At 48.4% G+C, this 12,571-nt stretch overlaps 1 protein-coding gene across 1 annotated transcript in view; it reads right to left on the reverse strand.

Moving 5' to 3' along the window:
- The window catches only part of EMC1 (ER membrane protein complex subunit 1), a 14,482-nt gene that overhangs the window by 1,254 nt on the left and 657 nt on the right, over positions 1–12,571 (reverse strand). The window contains exons 2-23 of the mRNA XM_009995795.1: positions 12,376–12,500; positions 11,847–11,912; positions 11,622–11,715; positions 11,059–11,187; positions 10,779–10,905; positions 10,011–10,160; positions 8,987–9,154; positions 8,582–8,653; positions 8,076–8,126; positions 7,721–7,843; positions 7,415–7,511; positions 6,893–7,009; positions 5,308–5,507; positions 4,953–5,102; positions 4,210–4,371; positions 3,850–3,969; positions 3,489–3,626; positions 2,855–3,028; positions 2,206–2,416; positions 1,357–1,441; positions 741–870; positions 3–160 (exon numbers count right to left, since the gene is read on the reverse strand). Coding sequence (XP_009994097.1) covers positions 3–160; positions 741–870; positions 1,357–1,441; positions 2,206–2,416; positions 2,855–3,028; positions 3,489–3,626; positions 3,850–3,969; positions 4,210–4,371; positions 4,953–5,102; positions 5,308–5,507; positions 6,893–7,009; positions 7,415–7,511; positions 7,721–7,843; positions 8,076–8,126; positions 8,582–8,653; positions 8,987–9,154; positions 10,011–10,160; positions 10,779–10,905; positions 11,059–11,187; positions 11,622–11,715; positions 11,847–11,912; positions 12,376–12,500 — 2,847 coding nt within the window. The remainder of the gene's footprint in view (positions 1–2; positions 161–740; positions 871–1,356; positions 1,442–2,205; positions 2,417–2,854; positions 3,029–3,488; positions 3,627–3,849; positions 3,970–4,209; positions 4,372–4,952; positions 5,103–5,307; positions 5,508–6,892; positions 7,010–7,414; positions 7,512–7,720; positions 7,844–8,075; positions 8,127–8,581; positions 8,654–8,986; positions 9,155–10,010; positions 10,161–10,778; positions 10,906–11,058; positions 11,188–11,621; positions 11,716–11,846; positions 11,913–12,375; positions 12,501–12,571) is intronic.

Genomic DNA, 12,571 nt, shown 5'->3' on the forward strand with positions numbered 1-12,571 from the left:
GCAGCTTCACCTGAGCCAGTCTCTTGGTGATCATGGTAGCAAAAACCAGCCCAAAGAGCACACTGCTTATCAGCACGTAGTCATAGTCATCCTTCAGGACATCAAACTGCTTGGATGGGTAGACTCGGGTCTGGTAGATGTCCAGGCCATATGCAACAACCTAAGGAGAGGAGACCAGGAGCTGGTAATGCATCTTGCAGCAGGAAACCAGATGTATCAAAAAAAAATTGTCACAGGTCTAGAGTTCTGAGTAACAGAGGAAATGTTTTAATGGTGAGAAGCCAGATCATCATCCTGGAGTAGTGTGGGTTGGAGGGGACCTTAAAGATGATCTAAATCCAACCCCCTGCATGAGCAGGGACACCTCCTACCAGTCCAGGCTGCCCCAAGCCCCATCCAACCTGCCCTTCAACACTGCCAGGGATGGGGCAGCCACAGCTTCCCTGGGCAACCTGGGCCAGGCTCTCACCACCCTCACAGCAAAGAATTTCCTCCTCATGTCCTACCTTCCAGATCAAAAGCCTTTAACCCCTCATCCCATCCCTCCCTGCCCTTGTCCCAAGTCCCTCCCCAGCTTTTCTGGAGCCCCTTCAGGCACTGGAAGGTGCTCTAAGGTCTCACTGGAGCCTTCTCTTCTCCAGGCTGAACAAGTCACAGACCTTCCTGCCACAGGTAAGGGTGCCACCCTGCTCTGCCCACGATCTCCAGAGGTGTCCACTGAACCCTCACCCTGCACTCACCAAACAAGTGGACTCCAGGCCTGAGGGGGCTGTGTAGATCCCTCTCATGCGGGATATGGTTTGATTGTAGTTGATAAACCTCTCAGCGTGGATCTGGACATCAGGGGAGTATGGGATCAGGTTCTCCTCTCTGAAAGACATTCAAGGAGAAATCAAAACCCAATAAACCAGCACACAAAGGACGTCATCTGGCTTCTGTACCCTGATGATCACAGGCTGACGTGAAACAGCAAATTTAGCAGCTTTTCCTAGTGCAGCTTCATTTTTGCTGCAGGATGAGAATCAGACAAGGCAGCTGGGTCAGACTACACCACAGCAGCCTCCTTTTAGGCTTGTGAAGTTTGAAAAAGAAGAGGAATTCTAAAAACCTCAGAGTTTCTCTGACCTCTGCTTCTTAAGACTACAGGAACAGGTTGATTTTACTTCTGACCTTCTGTATAACAGAGAAATCTGCTCCATTGTCACAGACTGAGAACAAAGCAACCTCACAGAATTCCATGCAAGAATTGCCCTCAATCTGGCTAGGACAAGTTGTTCTACTTCAGGCTGCTGTGTTATATATAAAATCTATCCATCCCTTGAGCTGCCCAGGGACAGGTTCTTGTCCTTCCCTCACCTGCTTTGCTCTGTAGGGATCTCCGGGCGACGAGGATCCAGCAGAGCCTTTGGAAGGGACAGGATGGCCCCAGAGGGAAGCCCAACTGCTCAGGAAAAGAAATGCAGCTTAAAAATGGCCCCTCTACTCCACTCTCCTCAGACCCCACATAGAGAACTGTGTCCAATTCTGGAGCCCCCAACATAAGAAGGACATGGAGTTCCTGGAGAGAGTCCAGAGGAGGCCACAGAGATGATCCAAGGCCTGGAGCAGCTCTACTCTGGAGACAGGCTGGGAGAGTTGAGGTGTTCAGCCTGGAGAAGAAAAGGCTCCAGGGAGACCTTAGAGCACCTTCCAGTGCCTGAAGGGCTCCAGAAAAGCTGGGGAGGGACTTGGGACAACAACAGGGAGGGATGGGATGAGGGAGATGGATGAAAACTGCAAGAGGGGAGATTCAGGTTGTACACTAGGAAGAAATTCTTCCCTGTGAGGGTGATGAGACCCTGGCCCAGGTTGCCCAGGGAAGCTGTGGCTGCCCCATCCCTGGCAGTGTTGAAGGGCAGGTTGGATAGGGCTTGGAGCAACCTGGGCTGGTGGGAGGTATCCCTGCCCATGCAGGGGGGTGGGACTGGATGATCTAGAAGGTCCCTCCCAACCCAAACCATTCCATGATCTTATGATTTCTAACAGCACTTCCTAACAACCAACATAAACACTCTCTTGGTGCTTATCCCTTTAGGTGCCAGGAGCCCAGGACAGGCTGTGGGCAAAATTTTTTTGGCAGCAAACTGCATTTTGTTTGATTTTCAGTGCAAAACCTGCCTTGTGCAGGCAGCAGAGACACCCTGAGGTGGAGCAGAGGGCACTTACCAAGCAAGTGGCGGCTGGTGATGCCTCGCTCAGTGATGGTGGCCTCCATGGCACTGATAGCAGAGGGGAAGATGTAGGATTGTTGGAGGACCTGAGGTAAGATGGGGCGGTCCAAGGAGCTGAAGGCTGTGGCATTGTACTGCTCTGTGCCCTCATACAGCTCCAGAACAGTGAACTCGTTCCTCCGGGCCTTCGTGTTCCAGTACTGGTACTGAAATGAGGGAAGATTTTTAGGAACAGGGAGTTGATCATCCAGAGGTAACAGGAAATCACAGAGAATGGTCAAAAAGTCTTCTCCATCCAGGTTTGACAAGTGCCCCATCTCTCAAATGTGAAGTACAAGGTAAGAAGGCTGGGGAGGGACTTTTAAAAGGGTGGTGAAGAGGACAAGGGGGGATTGAATTAAAAGTGGAAGAGGGGAGATTGAGGTTGGACATGAAGAGGAAATTCTGTGCTGTGAGGGTGATGAGACCCTGGCCCAGGTTGCCCAGGGAAGCTGTGGCTGCCCCATCCCTGGCAGTGTTGAAGGGCAGGTTGGATGGGCCTTGGAGCAACCTGGTCTGGTGGGAGGTGTCCCTGCCCATGCAGGGGGTTGGATCTAGATGATCTTTAAGGTTTCTCCCAACCCAAACCATTCCATGATTCTTACCACCACCCAGTTCTCTGAATGGACAATGTGGACAGGTCCCTTTGCTTTCCTCTGCACTGAGGAGTGGATGATCCTGCCTGTGACTCCATCAATCAGGTAAATCCCAATGAACGTGCGCTCATGGTGCGTGTCTGTGCTCTCTGTCACCACAGCAAGAAGGTTGGGATTCAAGGACTAGAGAAAAAGGAAAACAAACCCAACTGAGAGCCCCACTTTGGTGCCATGGGCACCTCATTTATCTGCCTTTCATTTGGGACTGATCACGTCACCAACACAGTATCTTATTAGCAGAAAGCAGCTCAATAAACGAAGCAGCTCTTTCCCCACCATCAGATGTCTGACTGACTTAAAATTTCTGCATGAAAACCTTTCATCAGAAGAAATTTCAACCACAACCAGCATCTTGCCCTGAAGGTTAATGGATAGTGAGGTTTATAAGAAGTGGCACCAGAGGGTGATTCATCTCAACATCGTGTCTAGAAACATCATCTTCCACAGGGGGGTTATGGACACTGATCTCTAGAGTAAGTGGCACCACAGGGTAATTCATCTCAACATCGTGCCCAGAAATGGTGCTGAGATCTTCCCATGAGATGGAGCATCAACAAAAAGCCAACCAAAACTCTGGCAGCACCTTGTAGAGGACACTGCGGTCACCCATCACGCGGCCCTGGGAGTGCACGTGCTCATTGGACCTCTTCCCTTTCACAGTCACTATCCTCTGGACTTCAGTGGGGATGATCACATCCCAGCTCTCCTCTGTTGTCAGGTCCTGCAGGAAAAAAAACCCAACATGTAGGTTTTATTTTGTCCTCAAAAGACACCATGTCTACATCTCTGGGAGTTTCCTCTGCTTTGGAATGTTAGAAATTTCCTTTTGAGGCTGAGCTGGTTTTTATTCTGAGCAAAACTGTAAATCAAATTAAAAGATCAACCATTATCCAGAGAAAATTTAGGAAAATGGTTTCACTTCAACTGTCATGAGGCTTCCATACCTTTTTTAGCCTGAATCCAGAGAGTTTTCCCTGCTCAGCATCAACTAGATAAAAAAAGATGGAATGGGCTATTTCTTCTAGTTGGCGAAGAACGTTTTTAGTTGCTGGGAAAGCTGTAACCTGGAAAAGAATTGAAATGCAGGTTAAAAACCAACTGACACAAAAAAAAAAACCAACCCCAAACCACCCAAAAAGATTATTTCAGACACATTTGCCAGGATGAGGTCTGTCTGACCAGAGTAACTTCATAGTTTTGGGTGAAATGGGGCTCAATGGCACTATTTTTGAATCTTGGTCCAAAAGGGAGAGAATTAATTAAGCAGAAGATGAAGAAAACTGCCTCCAGGCAAAGGGATTTACCTTGTACTCATCATCAATCAGAAGCAGGACTTTGGCATAGTCCTGATCCATAATAGGCAGGAGCAAAGTCTGAAGAATCGGGCGTTTCAAAACAGGAGGAGCCACTTGGCTCCTCTTCCCAAAGATGGGGTTGAAGACATAGAGAAAGCTCATTTTGGTTTCCTGAGAAACAAACAAGATGCAGAGGTTTTTCTAAGGCAGACAAAAGAGCTATTTTTCTACTTGCTACCTGCTGCTGTTGGACTCTTCATACCCTGGGCTCAGCTAATACTCTTTTTGGACATGCTTATCATGCATTTCTCTACCAAAACCATCTAGTGACTTAACAAGGTCTTCATGGCTTTAATTAAATCTTCTCTGCCACCAGCTCAGGCAGTCTCCACACAAAAGAACACCTCCTCTTCTCTCACGTATGGAGCAAAACCATCCTGCAGCCAGCTAGAGGAGACCACACATCCTTGTCACCTTGTTAATAAGAGACCACACATGATTTATCTCACACAACTAAAGAAAATGGATGAAATTATTTTCTTGATTTCAATAAAAGATTTCAAAACAAGCATCCCTCATATTTTTTTTAGGATTGTGTGTCTCCTTCCCTCCAGCTCTCACTCTCCTCCCATCTCCACATCAGTGATAACCAGAAAATACCCAAAAAGACATATTCTTCTGCCCTTTCAAAGGCCAGATTTCCAAGATTTCCATACTAAGCATATTCAGTGGGATAGAGGGAAGGGACTCACCTTGTCCTTAACAAGCAAGGTGCACTGGGGAGGGTGTGGGAAATGGGCTGTTGTTCTTTGGACCATCAGCTTAAAGGAGGAGCCTGGTCTCACATTCCTGAGATACTGTTTCCACAGGATGGTGCCAGAACTGCTTTCAATACCAAAAAGCTGAGCAGAGAGACACAGAAAAGCCAAAGCTTAGAACAACACATCTCATCTTTCTTTGGGATATGACAAAGGTAGAAGGGCATCAACCCCCCTCCAAAGCTACCATGACATTCTGCCCAAAGCCTGGCTAAAAATAAGGGCAAGAATTCAGAGCTGAGACTCTTTGCTGCCACCTAAAACCAAGTTTCTATCCTGGCTTCCTCACCTTTCCCGAAGCAGTGACCATCACCATCATTTTCTGGAGGTTGAACTCATCTCTGGCCAAATTATCAATGTTAATCTCATTTTTAATTTGGCTCCGGGGTTTCCTGGCATCATAGAACATCTTCCAGAGATGGGCAGTCCAGGCCTGCAGCAGGATAAGCTGGGAGGACAGTCGTTTCAGGAACATCCCCAGCAAACCATCTGCAAAAGGAGCAGCAGTGAGGATGAGGGAAAAATGTCCCACTCCAGAACTGAAATGATGGCCTCAGCCAGCAGAAGAAATGCTGCCATGCATGATCATGCTTTGCCTCCCACTCCACAACAGCAGAGTTACAGTTATTGTTTCTCTGACAGACTCTGGAATTTTCTAGCCTTTCCCCACTGGGCACTAGTACAGCTCATCCCAAAAGCTGCTCTCATCAGCTGGAAGCAAATCTTCCTGCAGGGTCCATCCTCTCCTCCTTTTTATTCCTCCTTTCTCACTAGTGCACTCAGAGCCAGTGCCTACTTAAAGTTTACCCACCCATATGGTCTGTATCATATAATGGAATGGACTGGGTTGGAAGAGACCTTATCATCCAGTCCCAACCCCCTGCATGGGCAGGGACACCTCCCACCAGCCCAGGTTGCTCCAAGCCCCATCCAACCTGCCCTTCAACACTGCCAGGGATGGGGCAGCCACAGCTTCCCTGGGCAACCTGGGACAGGGTCTCACCACCCTCACAGCAAAGAATTTCCTCCTCATGTCCAACCTCCATCTCCCTCTTCCAGTTTTAATCCCATCCCCCTCATCCCATCCCTCCCTGCCCTTGTCCAAAAGTCCCTCCCCAGCTTTCCCGGAGCCCCTTCAGGCACTGGAAGGTGCTCTAAGGTCTCCCTGGAGCCTTCTCTTCTCCAGGCTGAACACCCCCACTCCACTCCACTCATCACAGAGCTACAGAATCCCTTGAAGTAAAAAAACCCACTTAATTCTGCCCAATCAGGGTTTATATTTAGCTTCTTGAAACAAGCAAAACACCAAACTTCAACTCTATTTCAGCTCTTGGAAAAGCAAGCAGAGAGGAGGTCAGGTTCCACGGGGCAGCACAAGTCAGAAGGGTGAGCAAAGGGGACATGCAGAGGGGTTACCTTGAATGGCTGAGTCCAGGACAGCAAGAAAGCACAAAAAAAAGGCAAAAGAGAAAAAGCTATTGCAAATGAATCTTCCAGAAAGGGTGAAAAGGAAACGTTTAGGGGAGATGGACAACATTGCTCCTACTGCTGCTGGGTTTTTAATGAAACAATATTTTAATATAACACTCCTGTCATCTGGATTTGGCTTCAAAAGTTTATGCAGAACTGGGTTTATTCTGCTCATTTTCACAGGGTCACAGAATTGTTCTGGTTGGAAAAGACCTTTAAGATAATTAAGTACAACCATTAACTTAATTACCAAGTCCACTGCTAAACCAGCATCACATCTCCACAGCTTTTAAACTGTAGAAATCTGAATCCTAACTCTCAACTTAGAGGAAAAAGAAAACAATAAATACATTAGTTCAGGAGGAAAAAACAACTCACAAATGTAATTCCAACTATGGCTTTACCTGCTTTCTTTCCAAATTCTCCTTCCAGTTCAGCCTGTGCACCTGTCAGAGGTAGATCCACCATCTCCAAGCTTACCACTTCTGCCAGGGACTCCTCTCTACTCCACACAACTTTTCCTGAAAAGAAATAGAAGTGGAAAAATTGATGGCACTGAGATGGACTTTCAACCCTTTCCTCCAAATTAACATTTTGGCCAAGAGGATCTTTCCTAAAGAAACTTTGAGGAAGATGCACAACAAGAGTTAAGGCTCAACTCCTACAAAAAGCATTTTGAAACCTGCAGAAATCTCAGGAAACCCAAAGGCTCTGCCTGCACAGAGAACATTGCAGAGCAGTTTTATCTGATGGAATGTTTGGTGAGGCTGGAGGAGTCTCCAGTCTCTTTCAGGAGACAGTTAAAATGAATTTTGCCAGTTTCCAATGAAAGGAATGATAAAATATAATCATTTGGGACTTGGAATTTTCTTCTTGTCCTACAGTGACAAGGTGTGCACTGTTAAAAATGGAAGGTTAGCTGACACCTGGCTGCTGGAGGAACATCAACATATGGTCTTCTGTCTGCACCAAGGCTCGATAGCCCACAGAGTCATCCTTCTTCAGGAAAACTTGGATGTATAGCTGGAAAAAAAGAGCAAGGAAAACTGTGAGGAGAGAACAGGACTCTTAGGTGCAACAAAGAGCAAGCAGAGTGATTGCTGACAGTAACCTGTGTCTGCAGGATGTTTTGCACCTTGTCTGAAGGGCTCCACCAACCCTGACAAACCAGGGCAGGGATGACACTGCAAGTCTGATGAACCACAGGGCTGAGATAATCTCTCCCTGCTCACCTGCTGTGGTTTGGCACCACTCTGCTCCAGGGTGAAGGTAATGGTGGTATCCAACAATCTCTGTCCAGTTTCAACAAGGTAGAGATTAATATTGTAGGTTTGATTGGAACAGGTCAAGGATTCCTGTAACAACATGCAGAAAAAAAAAATCCAAGTTAAACACACATGGCACCCCAAATTCTGCAGGATTTCCTGCCCAGCATGAAATATCCTTCAGGATGTTTTTAGATTATATATATGGAGGTGCCACAAAAGATCAGTCTCCAGAAAGAGGACACCTTTTTGATTCTGTCCCCCACATGCAAAGAAATGTGAGGAACTTCTGCTGCTCTTGGGGAACAAACACACTTCATACCTGCTTCCGAGCAGTCTCCAGGGCACTGCCAGCATCAGAGCTCCCAGGTTTCTGAAATGAGGATGAGAAGGGACAACATGGCTTCAGACCCCACAAAAGTATAAAAAAAAAAATCAGGGTTTTGAATGCCTGACAAGTCTCAGCTTGACTCTGAGAACAATAAGGAAGGTCTGTTCTATCCTAATCTATCCCTGATAAGAGACCTTGCTCAGTTCTGTACCCTTAAGATCTGAAATCCTCCCCAGACCAGTAAAACTGATTCCCAGGCTCTATCAAGGCTGACGCACAGGACAGGAGCCTTCACTGGGCCACAGCCAGCTTTAGCTGTATGCCATCCGAACCTGTGTGCATCAGCATTGCCTCCACCTGTCTGAGAAGCCAGTTAAATATTCCCAAAGTCACTACCCAACCTTGGGATTGTGAAGGAAAACCCCGATGGAAGCCACCCCAGTGTAGATCCAAACCAGAGCCCTGCTGGTCACACATCACAGGAAAACTGTCCTCACCAGTTCACTCCTGCAGGTCAGAACAGCTGCCACAGTTTTCTCCCCAGTTGTTGCAAAACTCACCAGAGCTGCCTGAAAAGGGAAAAAATAAATATAGCAGGAAACCATCAACAAACAAGAACAGCCCCAAACCTTACCAAAAACTACCTGTGCAGCAAATTAAGGCAGGCTGGGATGAAGAACTGATGATCTTGCATCACCAAATTTTAAATGTCATCGTTTCATCAAATTAACATAGAAATAATAAGGCTGTAGCTAATTTTCAAAGATGGAAACATCTGATGTGCCACAGGCTGTTGAACCATTATGTCCAGCGTTCCGGAGGTTTTTAAAGCTTGTTTGCTTTTCAGAAGAATGTTAAGGTGTAGTTGGGGCCTCTTGCTTGAGCATCTTGCCCTTGGTTACCTGCTGGAAGTCCCGGAGGTGGCTGAGCAACCCATGCTTGTACTGAAACAGGGAGAAGTGGCTTGCAGAAAGTTGCAGGAAAAACTGAGCCCGGGAAGCACCAACTGCACTGGGCTGAGTGGCCAATATCCTGGGCTGGAAGTCATCAGTAAACTCCAGGTCAAGTGACTGTGGGAGGGAGACAAGCATGTGTAGTCAGAACAGGCTCTTGTAAGAGGCAGCTGGAGCACAGTTCTAGAGAACCCAACATCAGAAGGACATGGAGCTCCTGGAGAGAGTCCAGAGGAGGCCACAGAGATGATGGGAGGGCTGGAGCAGCTCTGCTCTGGAAACAGGCTGGGAGAGTTGGGGTATTCAGCCTGGAGAAGAGAAGGCTCCAGGGAGACCTTAGAGCACCTTCCAGTGCCTGAAGGAGCTCCAGGAAAGCTGGGGAGGGACTTGGGACAAGGGCAGGGAGGGATGGAATGAGGGGGAAGGGATTAAAACTGCAAGCAAGAAGATTTAGGGTGGACATGAGGAGGAAATCCTTTCCTGTGAGGGTGGTGAGACCCTGTCCCAGGTTTCCCAGGGAAGCTGTGGCTGCCCCATCCCTGGCAGTGTTGAAGGGCAGGTTGGATGGGGCTTGGAGCAAACTGGTCTGGTGGGAGGTGTCCCTGCCCATGCAGGGGGTTTGATCTAGATGATCTTTAAGGTCCTTCCCAACCCAAACCATTCCATGATTCTGTAACTTTCCTTCACTGAAACTACAACATTTTGCAGCAACAGAAGGTGTGTAGAGGTTCCCCATCTCAGCTTAACCACACAGAAGCAAGGAGAACTAGAGTCCCATTGGAGCAAACACTGGAGACATCAATCCAGAAGGAATGACCAGACAGACACAATCCATACTTTTCTCTCTTCTTCCTCAATTTATGGACCACACTCCCCTCCGCACCCCTTCCATCACTGGAGATGGAACCCCCTACCCTGGCACCAAACCAGCAGGATGAGCAATCACATTCAAAGCTCTTCCAACACTTCTCACCTGCAGTGGGATCTGCTTCATCTCCTGCTCCATTTCCAAAGAGCAGACATATAGGGACTGTGTGTCCATGTCCAGGCAGACGAGCACTGCCTCCCCCACCACACTGCACATGCCACTCAAGCTCTTCAACCATGGGGCTGCAACTCTGAGCTGCCCAGAGAGACAAGAAATGAGGAGATGGAAGTTGTCAACAGCACAAAACATTCAAAGAACCAATTTGGACACAACCAAGAACTTCAGTCAGAATTGTTTTTACTCTTGACACAGGACTGGGTTGCTCAGGGAAGCTCAGGACGGGCTGGGAGAGTTGGGGTGTTCAGCCTGGAGAAGAGAAGGCTCCAGGGAGACCTTAGAGCACCTTCCAGTGCCTGAAGGGGCTCCAGGAAAGCTGGGGAGGGACTTGGGACAAGGGCAGGGAGGGATGGGGTGAGGGGGGATAGGATTAAAACTGGAAGAGGGAGATTGAGGTTGGACATGAGGAGGAAATTCTTCCCTCTGAGGGTGGTGAGACCCTGGCCCAGGCTGCCCAGGGAAGTTGTGGCTGCCCCATCCCTGGCAGTGTTGAAGGGCAGGTTGGATGGGGCTTGGAGCAACCTGGGCTGGTGGGAGGTGTCCCAGGGGGTTTAGATCTAGGTGATCATTAAGGTCCCTTCCAACCCAGACCATTCCATGCTACTATGAATTATTCTGCACACTACAGCCCATCCAGCGGGAACCACATTTTGTTAACATAAAATTCAACAATTTGGATCCATAATCAAGTCCCACCTGCTTTGTAATTTCTCCATCTTCTACGTTGAATGTTAAAATATTGAAGTGGCTCTGGGGAACAATTCCAAGCACATGGATCACTCCAGTCCCATGGGAATACAACAGCTGATACTGGGTACTCTCACTGCAAGAAAGGCAGTAACCATGAAACATCATCTTCTCACATGACTGTTTTTGGATGTTTTCAAAGGAATAAGGCAAGGACAGCATCCTTTCCTCCCCAGGGCCTCAGGATCCCTGTCAGGAGTTTCTGCTTCTACTTAAAATATATCCTGACCTTTCTGGTAAGTGTTCCACCCATTTCTGGTGTCCATTGGAAAGGTAGTGAAGAGAGATGGCTGCCTTCTTCAGCACTGCCACATACTTCACTGCATCCTGCAGCCCCACCAACCCAGCCATCTGGAAACTAAGGAAATAAATTAGGAAGTTATTTTTTAAGAGGAAAAAAAATTGATTAAAAAAAACACTCTGAAAACCTTCAAACAGTCTCCAAGTGCAACTGACCTCCCACTTTACCCACCCTTGCTGATCTCAACAGGGAGCATCAGGATCCAAACACCCCAAACCAGATGTGTGTTTCAACATGTTGTGTATTTAAAGAGAAAATTCATCAGTGAAAACAATTTGTGTCTCTTCCTCTTACTAGTTTGCTAAGAAACAGAAGCATTCACTGCAAGATTCAGGCATTCCTAAGGAATTCAGCCAGACGTTACTTCAAAAACTTCACATCTAACTCATCTTTCCCTCTAATGCCAACCCAGACACGGCCAATAACCCCTTTTCCTCCTCCCTAGACTAGGATTACAACAGGGAAGACTGAGTGCAAACACCAGAGCCCACCTGCCCGTGTCCAGGGAGGTCTCCCAGTTCAACCCTCCAATGTTGGTCTCCCAGGAACGCAGGATCCGTCCAGCATGGGACACAGTGATGGCATCTGCCCAGGAACGAGGAGAAGGAGATGAACAGAGAACTTATATCCACCACGGATCAATGAGTTCTGACCAGTTCAATTTGTGGCCGAAGGACAAGCCCCAGCCCCTCTGTACCCCCACAGGAGCTGCTCACCCTGTCCGTGGATCAGCATCGCGTCGATTGCTCCCTCGGGGGTTCCCTTGTCCACGTGGCGCCAAACTGGGGGAAACAACCAGCAAAGAGGGCTTCACTGGGAGGGGCTGAGACCCTGGGACAGGCTGCCCAGGGAAGCTGTGGCTGCCCCATCCCTGGCAGTGTTGAAGGGCAGGTTGGATGGGGCTTGGGGCAACCTGGTCTGGTGGGAGGTGTCCCTGCCCATGCAGGGGGGTTGGGACTGGATGATCTTTAAGGTCCTTCCAACCCAACCCAGTCTGGAATTCTATGAAACAGTTAAGTGAGAAAGAGATTTATCCCCCCGAAGGCTTTAAACCGAGGCTCTTTATGGCAAGAAGCTCATGCAGGGAATGCTCTGCCTGCCCTAATCAGCAGCTGTTGAACTGCTGCCTGAATCCCCTCAGCGTCACAAATCACCACCAGCAGCACTAAAACAAAAAGAAGAAAACAAAACTTTAACCCCAACACACCAGGCACAGCCCCCGCCACAATGTCCCGCCTCACTCACGGATTTCACCGCTCCGGGAGTTCAGGGCGGCCACCACGTTCTTCTCGGTGGCCACGATGAGCTTCTTGGAACCCTGCGAGGCCTCCAAGGAGGCGAACTTGAGCTTCCCCACGTACTGCTGCCTCCTGGGGGAGGAGAGGGGGCAGGGGTGAGAGCAGACACAGAGAGAGCAGGGGGGGACACGGGGAGAGCCGGG

The sequence above is a fragment of the Chaetura pelagica genome, unplaced genomic scaffold (genome assembly GCF_000747805.2).
Source record: "Chaetura pelagica isolate M959 unplaced genomic scaffold, ChaPel_1.0 scaffold234, whole genome shotgun sequence".
Taxonomy (NCBI): Eukaryota; Metazoa; Chordata; class Aves; order Apodiformes; family Apodidae; genus Chaetura; species Chaetura pelagica.